Source organism: Aythya fuligula, chromosome 14, assembly GCF_009819795.1.
Source record: "Aythya fuligula isolate bAytFul2 chromosome 14, bAytFul2.pri, whole genome shotgun sequence".
In the NCBI taxonomy this organism is placed as follows: Eukaryota; Metazoa; Chordata; class Aves; order Anseriformes; family Anatidae; genus Aythya; species Aythya fuligula.
Window position 1 is genome coordinate 6225321 of NC_045572.1, and position 18927 is coordinate 6244247.

Genomic DNA, 18927 nt, shown 5'->3' on the forward strand with positions numbered 1-18927 from the left:
TTAAGGGTCAAAGAGGCAGTTGTTCTAAACTCAGTGATGGCTTAAAGGGACTTGTAGATTAATCTGCTTTATTAACTTCTGTATATTAGATAACTATTGCAGTGAATGACAGTCCGTCTTTCTGAATAAGTCCCTTCACCTCTTTCTCTTTTAAATTGGCTTTTGAGTAATGAATATTAAATAGAATACATTTCAGGGTAATTAAATGAAAACATTAGGATGATGTTGTTTTACAATCATATCTATAAGTTTCTTGTATATTTATCTCACGTTATTACTGTTCATTGCTTTTTGTTAGCAGAACAAAAACCATAAATGTTTCAATTAAAGAAGAGGAACTGGCTGTATTTCTCAATAACCTCATGCCTTCTGCGCTGCATAAATATTTTCAAAAAGCAAATAAGTTTAAGGAGAAGTATAAAAATGTTTTATTCCTTGTTTACTCGGTGCAATGTAATACTTTACATTACTTGGAAATGTTCGATTTCTGCTGGCCATGGTGGTTTTATATAAAACACTAAGAGGTGCTGGTTAGGGGAAGGGCAAAAAATATTGCCATTCCATAGAATCTAACTAGCGATATGAATAGCACCAATAATTTTGTAAAGTTCACATTATAATTCAAAATCCAGTTAGAAGTGATGCTTGCAGTCTGGAAGAAAGCAATATCTTTACAAAATGGATAGGGAAAGGTAACAATCCATTCCATGGTCTGCTACTGGCAGATTTGCCATGTGAGTAATGAAACTCACTCTCGGTGAACAAACACCCTCCCCTTCCCCCATTTAAAAAAATCAAATTTAAAATTCTAGAATAGCAGTGGCTTACAAAGATGTTTAATTGCTGCTGGATACGATAGCAGCGGCCCACCAAGCCTTATAGCGGATGAGGCGATGCTCACGTAGAGATCCGGTGCTCGAGGAGGCGTTCCGACCACGTTGGTGTTCGTTTTGAGCAGATGAAAAGGTAGGCGGCAGGTGATGGGGGCTGTTTCATTGCAGAAAACTTTCTAGTTGGCTGGCTAAATACCTGTTCTGCTTAACCTTGTTGTAACCTTTTAACCCAGTTCTCAGGACTCTGGGATTGTACCTCAAAATCCATGTTTTTTTCAGGCTAATAAATGGTTGCTGTCTTTGGTTTGTGGGGGTTTATTTGCTTGTTTTGTTCCATTTTGTTTTTTGTGATCCGCAGAGATACTTGGGTTTTCAGGGAGTCCTCTGAGATCATGAAACCTGAAATCTTTGGGGTTTTGTCCTTGTGTTTACTCGTTTGTGGCTCTTTTCACTGAAAATTGAGATTATTTTGTATTTATGTATCTCCAGGAGCATGCATAGTTTTAAAAAATAAAAATAAAAAATTGCAACAGTTTGATGCAATTTGGGAATACTGTTAGCTTAGCTCGGAATGGTGTAGGTTAGCGTAGTGTTACTTCAGAAGGTCTTTGCGATGCTTTGCTGGGCACACGAGGGACAAGAGGCAGCTAGCTACTGCAGGAGCGATACACACAAAGGACTCCTGCACAACACAGTATCTGACCTTTCAGTATAACCATGTTTCTCAATTCATGATTCATTTCCCTTTAAAAAAAAAAAAAAAAAATTAAAAATGAAGTGTGTGCAGCCATCCTTTAAAATCTTTTTAGTGTGACAAGTAAAGTAATCTTCCATTGATACTTAAAAGTCCATCTGCAGAAATTCAGGGAGAATGTTGAGAGAGACGCAATATCTATTGAAATGTTGAGTGTCAAACTGCCAGGGTAATGTATTTAGTATGAAATATAATATTCAGTGCATTTTGTTTTGATGACTGCATGAAATAGCCTTGTGCTCTTATCCTTTGTTGTTGTTGTGAAAGATGATATTCACTAAGAAGTGTTGGTGACTATTCAAGACACAGTAGCAATATGCTTATTACCATCTTTATCATCTGTCTTTTATGTTTATTCGCAACAGCTTTGGTTACAGTTCAGTTCACCAGGATAACGAAAACACTTTTAATTGTTCCACAGCAGAAATTAGGACCGGTTTATGAACAATTTGAAAACAGAGGATGCTTGAAGTGTGTTAGGCAATCGGTAATTAATACTGTGATTAGCCTTTTTAAGTTCTGTGCAATTAGGCTGCTCAAATTGAGCAGGTCACGTTGCTTTATGGAGGGTCCTTGAATAATGGTTAGAGTCACGCTTGTGGGTTTCTTAAACCCCAATTGCCTTCATGGTGTGGTTTAAAAGGCCAGCCTGCCTCCCTGTCCCTGCTGATTATATCCGTATCTGTGCTAAACTAAGGTAAATATGGGTAAAACAATTACCCTGGTTCTAATTTTCTCGATACTACTGGTTACTGTTGCTGTGTGGGGGACGCCTCCAGGTCTGCTGCTGGCAGACGTCCACACAGTTTGAGCCCACACTTCATCCGCCTGCAAATCCCAGCTGCCTCGTGGCAAGCAACATCAGGGCTCTCGTAAAAGATGTGCACGTCGTGGCGCTGCTGCAAGGCCAGGTGGATTACGTGAGGGATGCCCAGCGGGACTTGGCTTGCAGGTGAGTGCGAGCTTCATCGCAGGTTAACGGCTGCTGCTCGGCGTGTGGGGTTTGTGTCCCCAAGGGCTGCGCTGGGCACGCTTCCACACGGCATCAGCATGCTCAGATGCAGGGATTAACACATGCCCAGTGCGAGATACCGTCAGGTTCCTTGGAAGAAGGATTTGGAGATGATCTCGTGCTCTGCCTTTCCTTCCATATGCAGCTTTTTACAGATCCAGAATGTTTCTGTAGTTAAGTTTGAGATTAGCTTCAAATTGGTTTTAGACTAATAATTCTGTTTTTCCAGTACTAGCATTTTCTGACCTCATTTTCCCTCCCCAGCTGACTGGCATTTTGGTAGGCTTTCCTGTAGTAGAGATTTCAGAAACCTCATCCTACAGGTAAAGATCCCAATTCCTATGCTGAAATGCTGCTGCAACATGGAAAATCCCCTGCTGCTTTTGTGCACCATCAGCATTCAGTGTAAAGGAACACACCAGTGAATTGTTCAGAAGCTCAGTCATACAGGACTGAAGGGTGACAGCAGCTCATGTTTGAGGAATGTACACACTGTAAGCCGTACTGTTAGTTGAGAGGAAGACTAGAAGATGTAGATGCAGGACCATTTGCATTCCTGAAGAGAGAGACTTGCTGGAAGGCATTGGTGTAGGTGAAACTGCTGTTCTCACCTCTCAAGAGCATTAAATAATCTGTAATGAGTCATTTTTTTCAGAGGTGCTGGTAGTGGACATGGACTTCTTCCTTTGTCACCTCTAGATGAGTACTGGCTGAACAAGAAGGGAGAGGCTCTTACCCTGAGGGCTGGAAAGGAACGCTAAGGATGATCTTCTGAGATGAGACTGTTTCACAAAGATCTGGACCTGGCTTCCTCTTTATTGATAAAAGCAGAAAGATGAATGCATATTATTTTTTTACAAGGATTTTAAAGAGCTCAGCCATTACTCCAAACCAACCTGAAGTTTAAATTGCAAAGTTGACAAGTTGTATGTTCCAAAAGCCCCAATTAATCAAAGTTCTGTCATCTCTAAAAACAGCTGCAGTGCTGCATATTCATGGCCACTTGTTCAGAAATAGATGAATCTTAAATAAACAGCTCAGGTTAATTCAGAATGACCACTATAGTATCTGTAACTGAAAATCTATGAACACTGCCACCTAAAAATGCAGAATAAAAGTTGATGCTACAATCATAAGTTATTCCAGCCTGAGGTAGAATAATTTTCTGTCTATCAGGGAGCACAGATGGATAGGCAGAAAGAAGCTGTGCAGATACATGAGTTTGTAAACATCTGTCAGCTGCACCAGATATCCAAATACAAAATCTAGCACTTCAGGCAGCATATGAGTATGTGACATTCAACAGAGGGTTTACATGAAATTCAGCACAGACAGAAGCAAGTCAGCATACCCTGGAAGGTAATAATTAATGAAATGTATCCCCTCCTCCCTGCAGAAAGAGGAGGTATTTCATTCATCAGCCGTCTTCTGCGTTGCCGCAGTTAACTGTTCCGCTTCCAGTGTGTGATGTAGCCACCCCTGGGCTAGGCAAATGTGCTCTGTCACACGAGACTCACTGCTTTGCTGTCAGCGAGGCTGTAACAGTCAGCTGGCATCTCTTCTTCACCCCGATGGATGCCAGCTCACCCAGCAGCAGGGTCTCCCTTAGGATACAGGGATAGGTGAGAACGGCCCCAGTATCGTAGATCTTCACATAAACAGATGCAACTGGAAAAGAACAGAGTCTGTCATGTTATAATATGTCCTCAAATTACAGGAAAGGGTTTAAAATTTCTGTTTGAAAACCAGTGAGTATGGGACCAAGTGTTTCACCGTGACCAGCTTGTGTGCAGGATGCAGCTGCTGCCCATGCTCCAGCTCTGCGGTTGTTACATCCTAGCATAGCGCAGGCAGCTGCTTTGTCATCCTGTCGACTGCTTGAAAGGCACGTCACTACCGACTAAAGGTAGGCAACACTGAAAGTAAACCTTAGTTTTGAGAAGTCTACTTTGCTCTGTTGGTCTACGTTATTGTGCCAGTTTCATTTTAGCAGTGAAGAAATAGAAAGCTGCTTGCAGTGGCTCTGGTATAGCAAATTTATTGGGCGCGTTGCAGGTGCTTGTCATTAGCCTTAAGCTATCATCCTAAATGTTTCTTTCTGAGTATGTGCTTATGTTTCTTTTTCAGATACAAAGTCGGGTTTGACATAAGTTAGTACAATCTTATTGTATGATTATTTCTTCTGGCTCATGATTTGGACCTACTTCAAGTGAGCACTCCTATACTTGCAACCCTTTGGCCAGTTCTAAAGACATACTCAGGGAAATGACAAGCTCCATGCTCTGTAACCGTTCCTTTTTTTACATGTATTACCACTTTTTCCATCCCTTCTGAATGTTGGTTTAAAAAAAAAAAAAAAAAAAAAGGCCCTCCCAGCACAACATAACATCTAACTGGTACGAATAGCCTGTGAAAGGTACAGACACTCACATTGTATTTCAGTCCACCAGCTGCACATATATACTAGTTTTTGGGATGCAGTGTGTCACCCAGATGTCCTGCCCTGATTTTTTCAACCATTTATACCCTACCTTTTGCCATTAAAAAAAAAAGTCCAGAACCAATTGAACTACTCCAAATTGAGATATAAGATTGGGTCCTGCACAATCTTATTCTTAGACTTAATATTTCCTGAAGCTTCTTGAAGCTTCAATTGTTGAATCACAAAATTTTAGTTATTAATGTTTAATTGAGTTATACATACATACAGGAAGTATGTATAGATAGGGTAGAATACCATATTATGTGACTAGAAATTTGGTGGAATCTTGCCTGTATAAGCTGAAAGAAAAGCTTGTTCTGAGGGTAGCCTAAAAGGCTCTGAGTACAAAAGCTGTTGCAAGGAGTACAGTGGTTGCGCCAGCCCGGGTTCATGGTTTGTCTGGATTTTCTGTCTGCTGCCCTCTTTCCTCTCTCTCTCTCTTGCCGTAAGTCCTCCCTTCTTCCTATACTTGGAAAAAAAAATAGCCACAGAACAGGAGAAAGTTGTGGGGTGTCCAGCAAGCACGATGCTGGGGTCACATCCTGTGGCAGGCCAGTGGTCCTGACAGTAGCACACATGTATGCCCACGACAGCCCTTGTCGCTTCTGCTACATGTTAGCAACTTACTTAAAGATCTTTGTTGATCTAATGTCATTTCACAAAGTAAGGATGACAAGGCACATGGTTCTTAAACTCCTACATATTTGAAATTCCAGCCAACTTGCTATTTCTGACAATTTAAAAGTTTTTTAGTTCAGAAATAATGGACTCGTTCTTACTCTTGTAATAAATACAAGACTTAGTTTCTTATTTCCACTGGAAATTTTAGCTTGAACAAAGGCTGAACATCAAAAATATCAGTCTGAAAGTTAGCTTTTCTAGTAAAATAAATATTTTAAAACAACAGATTAAAATTTAAGGTATTTAATAATCTTGGAGCATTTAAATCTTCCTAATATTATTAGTAAATGATGATCCGTTTATTGATATAGAAAGAATTCATGTTGAAAGAACTGAGAGCTCTAAAGGACATTTAAATTAATAATTACAGCTCCTAAATTAAGAGCAGACTGCCTGAAGCTAGAGACATAATCCTACCAAATTTTGTATGCTAAACAACGAAAACCTGAATCTTCTTCAGATCTGAGTGGAAAAAACGTGTTCTTAGCAGCCAAGGGTCTGGTTAAAAGCTGTGTATGTTTTTAGACCGTTCTAAATCTTTTGTCAAGGATTACATGCTGCTGTCTCCAGTGTTAACATAATGTTCTTTATGTTAAAAATGTGATTAGCTGCAGCAGAATAAAATATTCATCCCGACATATGGGAGAGAGAAATGAGTTATGGGACCTGCTATGATGCAAGTTCCACACTATTGATAACATGAAGCAGCAAAAAAAAAAAAAAAAATTGGAAGGCAGTTTCTTTTCCAGCTTCTTTAGAAAAAGTTTTCAGAATAAACGGTGTCTTGAGCAACATTTTCCTCCACCACCCAAGAAAGAAAGAGGCTCTGAAGGAAAAGAGGCTCTGAAGAATTAATTTATTGGAAGAATGGTTCTTTACTCTTGCCTCTTCTGTCAATAGTTTCTTTTGTACAGAACAAATGTGTCAGGAGAAACATTATTGAACCAGATAAAGTGATGCCTTATGTTTAAGATAAGAGAACAGAGGCAAGGTTGCCAATTTGAACTAAGTAGAAAATAGATTATCTGCTCCCACACCCCCTGCCTTTTTAGTGCCTCTTTCCCCACCTTGAGAGCTTGTTTTCTGCTGGAGTCAGCATGTGACATTGAACCTGCCCCACACCTGCTGGGGCAGGATCTGAGAAGTCATTTTCCTTTCAGTTTCAGCCAGTAGGGTATTTTTCACCTAGGATAATACCCCTACCTAGGGCTGATAAACTGGGCTCTTGCTTGATTTTGCCATTATACTGCTTTGTGTTCTCCAATCAGCCAACGCTTCTGTAAAATAGAGTGGTAACACCGATGTACCTCACTGGCCCAGTTTGAAGCTAACTAATGTCCAAAAAATGCTCAGCAGTTCTCAAAAGAGCTGAAATAAGAATGCAAACAGCACTGCCGCTGCTGGGTGCTTGCTCGTGTAACTGGTCTGGCTGCCGGCCTGGAACCGAGCAGGGCAGCTCTGGGCAGTGCTGCTGGCCTGGGAACTGCCTTCACCTCCTCGTTTTCGTGTTGTTGGGCAAGCTTTCGTCTTCATAACATTGCAGTTATTATTTCTGTGTGGTTTGCATCATAAATGCAAATACATGTAAACATGCATCAGCAAATAAAATACAAAGAGGGAGGCACATTATTTCAGAGGCCTCTTCAGAAGGCCAAAGAGTTCCAGTTTTTGTAATCTGAACAACACAGAGGAACAACAAAAATGGGCATACAGGTAGAGCTGTGTGTCAGATATCTAGAAATTTTCCTGCATGGGTCAACCTGTTTCTCCCAATGACTCACGATAGCAGGAACAGAGCCAAATAATGATCATGTGAGGTCTGAAGGAGGACTCTGAAGATGTCACTGGTCAACACAGGAAGAGGCTGTTCTCATGTGGAAAAGGTAGAGAGCTAGGGGTGGGACAATTAGTGAAATTAAGTGAAAGCCTGGTACTTCTACCTGAGAGAGAGTTAGTCTGGTACATCATCAATAAATGTGCTGTCTGCTGAGGCAAAGTTTCTTTATAAGGTACCACAAGCCTCGTCTAGACTAGCTCTGTTGCCTTGCAGATGAATTTGTGCAGACTGCATCACTTAGACTTAAGTTTTTTATGGCAGGGGCGATCTACTGCTTGTTCACGGGCACAATCTCTTTTGGCATGTGTCAGCAGTACTGTAAAGTGAAGGATCTGGAATGCAAACAGCTTGCTGTAGGCTCATGCAGAAATAGCACAGGAAACCAAACCTATGCAGTAAAACAAAGTGCTAGCAATAGTTGTGATGGAGTTAGTGTGGAAAACAGGAAAAGGAAGTTTAAGGCTATTACCTGGATTTTGGTGCCCTTCGTCTTCGAGGAATTAGGCACAGTACTTGCTGATTGGGTTGTGCTGTAATGCGCTCCTGACAGCCTCAGACAGAGGTCTGGATGTGATAGATTGGATTGCCTCAATTTTATGCTTGCATCTCCTCATGCTGACCTGTACACCTAATGGATTTGTCTTACCCTTGCTAGAAGACATCTGCAGAGGCGATGTGATGGAATTGCAAATTGTCCACCTCCGAAAGTAGTTATCTTACATCTCTTCAAGAAGGGCATTAATCTGCTCTGGATTATTCACAGGCAGGCACTACGGCCTTGTTCGTGTTAGTGAGGCAGTACCACTCGTCCCAGAAGTTCCTGTAATTGGAGATAACTCGATCTGGAGCACATCAGCAGTGGTGGTGTGGTGACTGTGGCTGGTTGAGGCGGCGGGTGGACCCCCATGGGGCCAGCCATCCGTGTGCCCAGGCGCGAGGCCTAGCTGACTGGAATGCCGCAGAGCTCCCTGCACTGCTACTGATTTCTGAAAGGGTTCTCTCACTAACCCTGAGAAGTGAGACTACAAATGTTCCACGGTGGGATTGTGTCAGAGGAAAAGCTTGGAGCTGGGAGGGAAGTTTTTGCTGTTCTCCTGGTTGGCCAGTACTAAGGCACACCTTTGGTAGTTAGCATTGTGCAGATTGCTTTGTGCTGGCTTTGTTCTTACACGTTGTAACATTCATCCCATTCCGTGCTTATTTCCGTGGCGTCTCTTCTGCTTATGCACAGAGACAAATGTTTCCTTGGTGAATCTGGGTGCACAGCGGTCTCTCTTCCTTACAGAGGCCAAAAACTTTCCCAGGATATTAAGTAGCAATTCTGGGCTAGAGACCCAAAAGACATCTAAGTTGTTTGGTGATGCTGGAGTTTGAAGAAATGGCACTTTTCCTCCCTCTGGGTCACTTGTGAACTTGTTCACTTTTTAGATTAAGCATCACACTGAAGGTCTTTGTACATGCATTTTTATAGGAAACACAGATACGTCAGTCTTGGTGCTCTGACTGAGTTACAGCCTGGGGGATTTTGTTTCAATACTTAAAAACGCTTCTGTCCTAACAGCTGGCTTTGGTGCCACAGAGGAAAATCTAGAGGTGAATGAATTATAAGGAGTTGTAATTATTGTTCATGTCTGGATGGTAAGCACCTACTGATGCCTGCATGGAGACATTTGAATTCCTTGCATTAGTTGCAAAGAGCTGGTTTTGTTCTATGAGTAATGGAAAATATTTTGTCTGATCTATAGACTGTGGAGTCAGGAGAAAAATCAGCCTTTCCCACGCCAGTCTGTATGTTTCTAACTTGAAAGCTCAAATAATTTGTGGATATCTCTGTTGCAGGTGATTTGTAGTGCTAGGATTCATCTTTTTCATTTAGTGAAACATGCTGTTTGACTTAGCCTTGGTCAGTTATTACAGGCTAGTTTGCAGTGTGGCAGCTCTCTGGAGACCCTGCTCATAGCTACTCATTGGCCTAGAAGAAAGGATTTAATGATTTTCTACTTCCTCTCTGTTTGGTTTTAGGGTGTAGATATTTTATAAATGTGAGTCAAACTATTTACGGGTGACATTTTACAAATTTTCACTCTGTTTAATCTCTGAGTAATGTTTTTAGGTTCGTATATGTTATGGCCCTTGGCATTTCGGACTAACGTATCTCCAGGATGACTTTGAGGATTTTATCTTTAAATGGATTCTATAGTAACTTTGTAATTTATTTTTACAAAAGTTGTGCAAATCCCTAAAATAATTCCTACCCTTCCTAGCTATGCACACTGGCAGTAAAGATGCAGAGCAATACCAGCAGAGGCCTCCAAGGGAGAATACCCCATGTGGTGGTAGCTGAGGGCTCTGGTTACAGCCAGACGAGAAGCAAACCAATTATTTGTCTTCTGCTTGTGTGCCAAAAGAACTTAAATGTACAAGTTGATAGGTCTTCGTGCTTTATAAAGTTGATCAAGTGGCTTTATCCCGACTGCAGCACTCTGTAAATTAAGTCACAGAAGTATGTCCAAATTAAGTCACAGAAACATCCAAAATCACAGGCTGGATTTGTAACTTCTGTGGAAGTGGCATAGAGATTTATAGACTCCTTGCTGTAATCAGGATTGCCTCATCACAACAGAGATTCCCTTTAGATACCTTGCAGTATTGTACAAGAAGGAAGATAGGCATGATAAAAACAGAATCTTGAATAGCACCTAGAAATTAATGTGTGACTATGATAGATTACTGGTCACGTGTGTATTACTGTCCCAGAAGTCGTGTGACAAAGCAACAGATCCCTGTAGTAAAGTCCAAGTCTGTACCTTGAATTAATACAACTGTAAGTCTTAATTCCTGTTCATTTTGACTGCTCTAACTACAACTTCGGAGCTGAGTTTTGACATTTGTTTTCTGTAAGTTTCTTCACTTGGTAGTTTTTGTTATGGAAATAAGTGTTTGGAGGAGTGATTTTTGTGATACCATTGCTTATCTATGAAATTTCAGCACAGTTAGTAAAGGTTTCCTTTTTTTTCCCACTCACCAAGTTACACAGTATAGTAACAGTATCCATATTCACATAAACTGTCTGAGTTTTCTTTCAGATGATGTCAATCCTAATGAACACCATCATTTTTGAGGACTGCAGAAACCAATGGTCTGTGTCAAGACCACTGCTTGGGCTTATACTTCTCAATGAGAAAGTAAGTATTTAAAGAATTTTACCAGTTTTGCTCCTCATGTGCCCAAGTAGTTGAAATCATTATTTCACGTAAAACAAAGTTGCCCATTGCCCTTTCAAATTCCCCATCTCTTTCCTTGGGACTCAGCTCACACTAGTAACAGAGAGCAGAAATCAGCTCATCTAGGTATTTTACTGATTTGTTCACAAAAGCTGAGTGGCTTAATTAGGATGAGAAAATCCTCTCAAACGTCACCCCAACTTTTACACCCAACCTTGTATCATGCAAATATGGTGAACATTTTTAAATAGATTTTACATCTTTGCTGTTTCAGAATTAAGCAGAAATAATAGGCAAGGTCATCTGGCTTTTAGATAGAAATTTGAAACAGGAACGCTGTGGAAATCACATCAGAAAAATTGCTTCCTAGAAAAAGAGTTAACCAATTTCTTTTTCTGAAAGGTTTCACAGGAACAACTAGCTTTGAGGGTATTATCTGAGCTCTTACACTTAAGTACCAGCATTGATTGCAATTTGGATTATGTTCATCTGTGGCAGATTCTGTAAACCAGGAAATACTCTGCAATTTGCCCTTTCAATAAAATCTGAAACTATGAATTTGGATATACCCATCATGCTTCCCTTGTGGCTTAATAGAGACAATATTGTCTGAAATGGAAACCATCTGAGTAAATGAATGCGAGTTGATGTAAATGTGTGCATTTTTTTGTATAGCAATGCATTGTTTCTGAAGATATTGACCTGTTGTATTCTCCATAGTTCAGAGCTAGCTCTAACTTTATTCTGAATTGCTTTATCTCTTGGGCAGTCACAAGCCTCAGTGTATTACTGCTTTGGAGAATGAATTGTCTATACAATAAGAGGGTGCTGGAAAAAAATAAGACACTAAGATTAGCAGCAACCGCATACATTAAAATTCAAACTGAAATCCCAGCTATGGAAGGAAACTAATAGAAGAAGAAAATATATCAAGAAGAGAAGCGCTGTCTCATCATTCACCTGTGCTGAAGGATCCAATTTTAGCCATATCCAATAGCACTGTCATTCATCTTCTTGGTGTGTTATTGTGATTTAAATCCAAGCTCTATAAGAGAGAGCAGTTCTTTTAAAATGATTGAGAGGGAATAAGGGCAAATTCAGTGTTTAGGAAAACTTTATGACATCACAATATTATACTTTACAGATGGAAGCAATATTTCCTACTTTGGAAGGAAAACTAATCATTTTCTATCTGCTCTGAGTCACTGCATCATTATAAAAGTGGGAAATAAGTAGTTTTGTGCATTCCCAATCTTGTTCAAGACGACACTTTTGTTTATATAATGCTTCTGATTTATAGTGTTTAAGTATTAGCCTGACTACATATTAATTATGTGTTTTTTGATGTTAGCTGCTTCAGTATAAGAAGAAATTAAATATTTCACTTGAAGATAAAACCATGGAGCTGTAAATCATAAGAAATAAATTTGTGACTGGCGGAATATTCTTCTTACTGAAATTAGACTAGTTCTAATGATTATGTGTTTTGCTTAGCCGACATGGATATGTACAAGCACCTTTACTTATGAACAAGTCTTGCATTTCTTTTGGAAGGGTGGAGAACGGGAAATATAATTTACAATATTTGTATTGCCCATTTTGCATCAAGGATATTATTTTGTGTTCAGAAAAGAGGAGGTAATGTACTTATATATGGCTGTAAAAGTCATCTTTTCTTGGCTCATTTCAGTACACTGCTGGTTTATTTATTGAAAATAGATTCTTTTATTTCAGGTAGGGTCTCTGTCTCTACAGTTCCTGAGATAGCAAGCACACATTAACCACGTTTTACTGCTTGTTCTCTTCTACTTTTGTTTTAATGATATCTTCTTTGCCAATAATTCATCTCAAAGGGAAGGAAGCAGGTTTACTTAGGGACTCAAAAAATTGGGATTCAGGCGTGCTTGTCCCAATAGGTTTAGTTATGCCAAAATGGGAATTTTGCTTAGAGTCCACCCTAAAACAACGCTAAATCTTTTGAGACAGCATCAGCTTAGTATGAAATGGGATGGTTGCTGGTGGCTCCTGACATCATTCCCATACTGAAGTGCAGCAGCAAGTTTAATTTAAATCCTAGTGGGAAGGAATTGGCAGGGAGAGCCCTTTATATCTTGATAACATAGTAACTGTTTCATCTCCTTGCTGTTGTCCCTCAGCCAGAGAAGACAACCACAGGCATTTGAGTGTATGGGCAAAAGTGATGTTATTGCAGAGAAGCCCTAGAAACCCCAGTGCTGGGAGCAGCTCCGTAGTGTTGGGGCAGTGAGGCCATGGGAGGGTCCTACAGGGGAGGCTGCAATCACTGATGTTAGGCAAAGGTGTAATTCCTTACTGTTAGCTGAGGGTGCTGGCGATGCTGTGGGGCTGACTGAAGGCGTTCTTGGAACACCTCTGTTCTAAAAACGACTTGTGGGTACCAGAGGAGATCTCAGGGTTGTGGCCTTCTCTAAATTGAACTCTGTGTTTGTCACCTTGAGACAAGGCTTCGGGGAACGTGTTTGTTGCAAGCAGATATTTCATCTTTTACACCAGCTCCCGTGTGATTTTAAAATTTGAGTTCCTAAGTAGTTTGGGACCCAGCTATTTGATCTGCTGCTGCCTTCACTTGCAGTGCTGCTGTAGTGGCCGACAGAGATGTGTAACACGGGATGTTTCTGGTTTGAAAGGAACTGGATTGAGGGCAGGTAATTTGCCAAGCAGACATTAAAGGGATTTGTACTTCTGTAATCCTGTTGAGTTGTCAGGGGCTTGGAGTTAGAGTGTTGCAGTTTTACTACCTTGTTTTTTGTTATCCCATGTTTTTTCATGTGTACAGGAAAGCTGCATTTTTGGTGGGAAACTTGGTTTAACTTGAGAGTTGTTTAACATGTTTAACAAAGATCCAGCTCCTTCTGCCTCTTCAATAATTAGGCATGGAAGAGGTACTGTAAAACGGGGTAGAGTAGTACCAGCAATAGCCTTCTCGACTGCAGTATCAGACTGCTCTGAATCTCTGCCAGATACTTGGGCACAGGTTCATCAGAATGATTCCTTCTCCTCTGAATAATTGCCTGTATCAGTGTTCATACCATGGATGTGCTTATGCCCAAGGCCATAAAACTCTGACTGACATAGCCAATATAATAAAAAATAAACAGGATTATATGACTTCCTTGGCTATAGTAGTAGGGCAGCTGATAACCCTGGAGGTCCCCTCCTATTCCATATTTCTAGACTCAACCAAAATTTGTCCTAAGGTGGTAAAAAGTTCTATTCCAACTAGTCTGTAGATCTGCCAGAATATAATGGGAATAGTAATATAGAAAATGATACAGAATACCTAGCCTATAAAGAAGCAAAGATGATTCTGTCTCATCACAGCGCTGAAGTGGATTAGATCCCACAGTGAGGTGCACAAATTTGCACCATTCTAAAAAAGCCTTAAAAAGTAGTCAGAGAACATGTATGTCACCTCTCCTAGGTGGCTTTATGTGTTGGAACCTTTATGTGTTGGGCCCAGAGCCACTGTTGATGTGGCCCATCACTAAACTTTAGTCATGACAGAGGATTGAAGCTGGTGCAGTTCAGGAAGGCAGCCTCTGAAACCCAATTCTTGCTATTTGCCAAGCTCCTTGCACAGAGGGCAATGTGCGAAGCATTTGTTCAAGAATGCTCCAGGTGTAGGTGAGTAACTCCAGTTTCAAATAACCAAATCACATTTCTAATGTTTTCTGTTTTTTTATCATAGTACTTCAGTGAGCTAAGGGCAACCTTGATAAACAGCCAGCCTGACAGCAAACGAGAAGTCCTTGACCAGTGCTTCAGGAACCTCATGGAAGGAGTTGAGCAAAACCTCTTGGTAAAGAACAGAGACAGGTAAGTTCATAACACATAAGCAGGTGAAAAATACAAAAGACAAATGGAAACTGGAAAAAGTGACAATGTAAGGAAGTATTCCAGATAGCCGTGAACTGCATCTCCTTTTGAAAGAAGGATCACACCCTATCAAAGAACTCATCCCTAGACTTAACAGAGTCTGAACATTTGATAATTATGTATATTCCTGGTCAGAGATGTATTTCTGGATTTAATCCCAAAGTCATGCTTTGCCAGGCTGTAGCTGCTGCTTTTTTCACTTGGGCAAAACTGCCTGATTTCAGCAGGTGAGCCTCAGAGCCTCTCCTTCTCCAACCCTAAACCCCTCTGACAAAACATTTGCTTCAGTCTTCAGTGGTACTGCTGTCCTGACAGAGCCTTTTCTTGCTGGTGATGCAGTTAAGCAACTGTTTGTGAAATGACAGAATAAGAAGGGGACACTTATACATTGGAGATAAACATGGCAAGGATGTTTTTTTAACATGAATCACAAATTAACCCAATCTTGCCCTCTTTTGAAAAACAGAATGGAAGCTTCACAAAAGAAGCAGTGAGTCTGTCAGCATTTAATGTGCATGCTAGCTTTTTGTTACCAGCTAGCTGTTCTCTTATATTCCATGTGCATTATTCAACTAAAACAAACCTTGAAAGTAGAGAGAGGCAATCAAAGCCCAGACTGTGGGGCTTCCTGGAAAGCCTGAAACAAACTGGAAAATGTCTTGAAGAGAAATGAAGACTAAAACCTTCTGGTGACACTTTGTCCATGACTTCTTTTCTATTTTTCAGTGTAAAAATTGGCAATTTATTTTTTTTTTTTTAATTCTTGTGTAGCTTTGCCTTAGTTGTGGTCATCTTTATTTTGTTTCATTTTCCTATTAAATTCCAGTATTAAAATAAGTTCTTTAAGGCTTGACTGTGGATGATAGTCAGAGACAGAGGGATTTGGAAGTGAACTCAGAAAAGTACAGATCGCACCCTTGTCAACAATAAATTTTCCAGAATTTATATGTATCAGCAAAAAAAATGGGGAAAAGACAGAACCCACAAGGAAGGAGAAGAATGCCTGTTAGAACAAATTAAATCCAAGCTGATAGTGATGGGCTGTAGGACATGGTCTGACCTTGCAGCTGTAAGTTCCGGGGGGATTCATTTGACTGAAAAGTCCTTCCTGATTAAAAAGAAAAAAGAAAAAAAAAAAGAGAAACTGAGTAAAACTTGTTCTTAGAATGAGGTAGTTTCTTATTTCTATAACTGTATTTATTGAAGGCAAGAAATCCTTAAGATAACATTGTTTTCTGAGAAAAGCAGACTTTGATGTGAAGGTTCTCTGAGCTGCCGTACTCCCAGAACAACAGATGTTAAGGCAGAAGGGGGATCACTGGATGCTCTAGTCGAGGCTGAGGGAAGGAGTACGATGGGCAGGAGGCTGAGGTCCCCTGTTGTCACCTCCAGGCAGGCACCTGGGGTGCTGGACAACACTGGGGATCCAGCTCTTGACTGTGCTCCCCCTGTTCGAGGAACAGACAGAGGCTGCTGGCAGATATTAGATTTGGCAAAGCTTAGGTTGGAATACACATAGATTTAATACAGATTTTCATCTCTGAGCTCTTTGGAGTGTTCTCAGGCAGTGGCGCGGAAGCTCTCTGGGAGCTTTTGTGGAAGTGCAGGCAGGGAGGGATGGGTGCAGGTGTGAGGGGGCTAGGGATAATTTGGTCGAACGAGCAGCTCGTCTGTCTCAGTAGCATCCGCCTGTCTAACTTAGGAAGACTTTTAAGCCATCACTTCCCCAACAGGCAGCATGAGTTAATACGATGGCTTTTCTGTTTTCAGCCCATGATTTGTAATCCTTTTCAGAGTTCTGCTGGGGAACAGGAGGCTTCTTTTAACTGTGATTGTTTAAATTTGAGCAGAAATCAATTTCCATTAGTAAGGAAATAAACTCAAAAATAAAAAATTATGAATAGAATAAAGAATGAACTTGTAATTGCATCCTGTATTTCCACACACAGTGAGCCCCCGTTTACCACACTGCTGCTACACCTACCCATGAAGTACAGTACAGTGGAGGCAAGCAGGAAGGGAAGGGTTATGACCCCAGTCCTGCAAAGAGAGCTTTCCTGAGATCCCGTCAGTTCTGCAAGCACCTGTCCGCACAGCCCTTCGCAGGAAGGAGCCCTAAGGAGCTGTTCTTTGGGAAACTTTATTAGCTTCACTATAGTGAGCCAGCAACGTCTAACACAAAGCAAAGAGCATTGAGGCAACAAACAAAGGAACACCTAAAGATCCTACATGCAGGGTGCAATATACTTTTCTGGCATTTTAAATATCTTTTTATTTTCAAAACGCATACACGGTGTATGGCATTCAAATGCTTCATTTCAGCTAAAGATAGCCCAGGGAAGTAGATCAGATTTGGGCCATCATAAAAGCTGAGTCAGAATTCTCCTTGTCTCATGTCTGATGCCACTGGACAGATTTCCCATCCAACAGATGCCAGTAGAGAACTATTGGGAAATGCTTCTGTGAATCATTCTGTGCCAGATAGGTGATGGTGCCACATTTCACAGAGATGGGTTGTACTCAGGGGGGGCGAAGGTAGGTCTGAGATAGCCTGGACTTGATCACCCTCTGGACACGTCCCAGAGAGCCCTTTGCTGGAGGCTGGGAGAGAGGGGACGTGTTCCAAGTCACACGAGAGGAAAAGGTTTCTCGATGCGTTTGTTTCCCAGCTGACTTCTGAAATGAGTTTATTACACTTTCCGTATGTGCCAGTAAGTTCATTATTATTTTATATAACTGGGTTTTGAGGGCACCTAGTGATTTTGTTTCTGCATTTTCCTCTGTTCTTTTTTCAGTTTAATTTAGATTTTAGTTATTCCTTTTACCAATTATTGAAACCGATACCTCAGTATCAGGTCTCATTTAACGAAATGTTTGGGTTGTCTTTTTCCCAGGTTCACTCAGAATATGTCAGTCTTTCGAAGAGACATGGCTGAAGCTCTGCGCAGCGAAGGCGCCTCGGATCCCGGCAGTTTGGACATGATGAGTTGACATCGACTTAGGAAACCAGAGCACTGGCTAAAAAAACTAATTTGAAAGTTTTGAGACCCTGTTAAATTGTTAGATTTTGTCCCTTATGAAAACTATTTTTTTAAGATAACTTCTGCCTTTTTATATCTCTGGCATAAACGTAAGGATTTGTAATAGTGAAAACAATGTAAAATCAGCCTTAGCTTGAACATTTTCAGCCTTTCTTACCAAAATTTATTATCTTGTTCTTGTATCTTTACAAAATGGTGTAGAAACAGTACTTAACCAAAGAACAAAATAAATATGCATTCCTTCTGAACTTGCATTAGTTAATGATTCTCAGTTCTGCATATAGTATTAAATAACATCTCTTACCAATAAAAAACCCTGAACTCATTCTGATTGAGTTCATACTTGTTGGAAAATGAGTTGAAAACCAGTGCAAATTTTATATGACATCTTTTTGAAACAATAAAATTGCTATTTTTCTACAAAATGTTATACATTTCTTTTCAACACAGGAGGTTTATGACGACATGGATAACAAAGTGGAAGAAGAGTAAAAATGAGCATTTTAGGCTATGAATATGACAAGGAAATTAAGCATGTTGCACATAATAAAAAATGTGCAACATAATGGTTGATGGAGCAACCATTAATGAAATACTGATAGTTGTTTGAATTCTACAAGTACAAATTTTCCAGGTCCTTGGAAATGGAGAGGGGGGAAAAATGCAAAACGTTATGACACTGTTTAAAAGGGATTTAATTCATCCACCGCTACAGAAAAGCAAGCAGATAGTTACAGAGACTTATTGCCCATATTTAAATGGCTTGTGGCACAATGAAGATGAACACATGCATCTAAACCAGCAAATTCAGCAAATTTGTCTTCACCTGTCAGAGGACATAAAGAGTTCAGTGTGCACCAAAACAAAATCCCTCCTCCAGTCCGAAGCTCACGCGTAAGCTCGCCACGCTGATTTTCTGTGGAACAATTAATGTCATTATTCTGTGGTGGGTACGAGGCACTGTGTGGGCTGATGAAATACACAAATGAATTGAAGCAAAATCTAACAAAAATTAGAACTATTTAAGCAGTAAGTCAATTAGTTCATAATGTACAAATGCTATTATGTGCAATTAGAAGCTATCGGCATTGGGTTGGGTTTTTCTTTTTTTTTATGTAAATAATTGATCTCATGTGCTTTTCACGCTT

The 18927-nt window shown here is 40.4% G+C and overlaps 1 protein-coding gene across 2 annotated transcripts in view; it reads left to right on the top strand.

Annotated features, from left to right (window-relative positions):
- The window catches only part of RANBP17 (RAN binding protein 17), a 162520-nt gene extending 144316 nt beyond the window's left edge, over positions 1-18204 (top strand). For both annotated transcript variants that reach the window (XM_032197067.1, XM_032197068.1), the window contains 3 exons: positions 10686-10784; positions 14551-14678; positions 17633-18204. In XM_032197067.1, the coding sequence (XP_032052958.1) occupies positions 10686-10784; positions 14551-14678; positions 17633-17729 (324 nt within the window). In that variant the 3' untranslated portion in view covers positions 17730-18204. The remainder of the gene's footprint in view (positions 1-10685; positions 10785-14550; positions 14679-17632) is intronic.
- Positions 18205-18927: the final 723 nt, after the last annotated feature.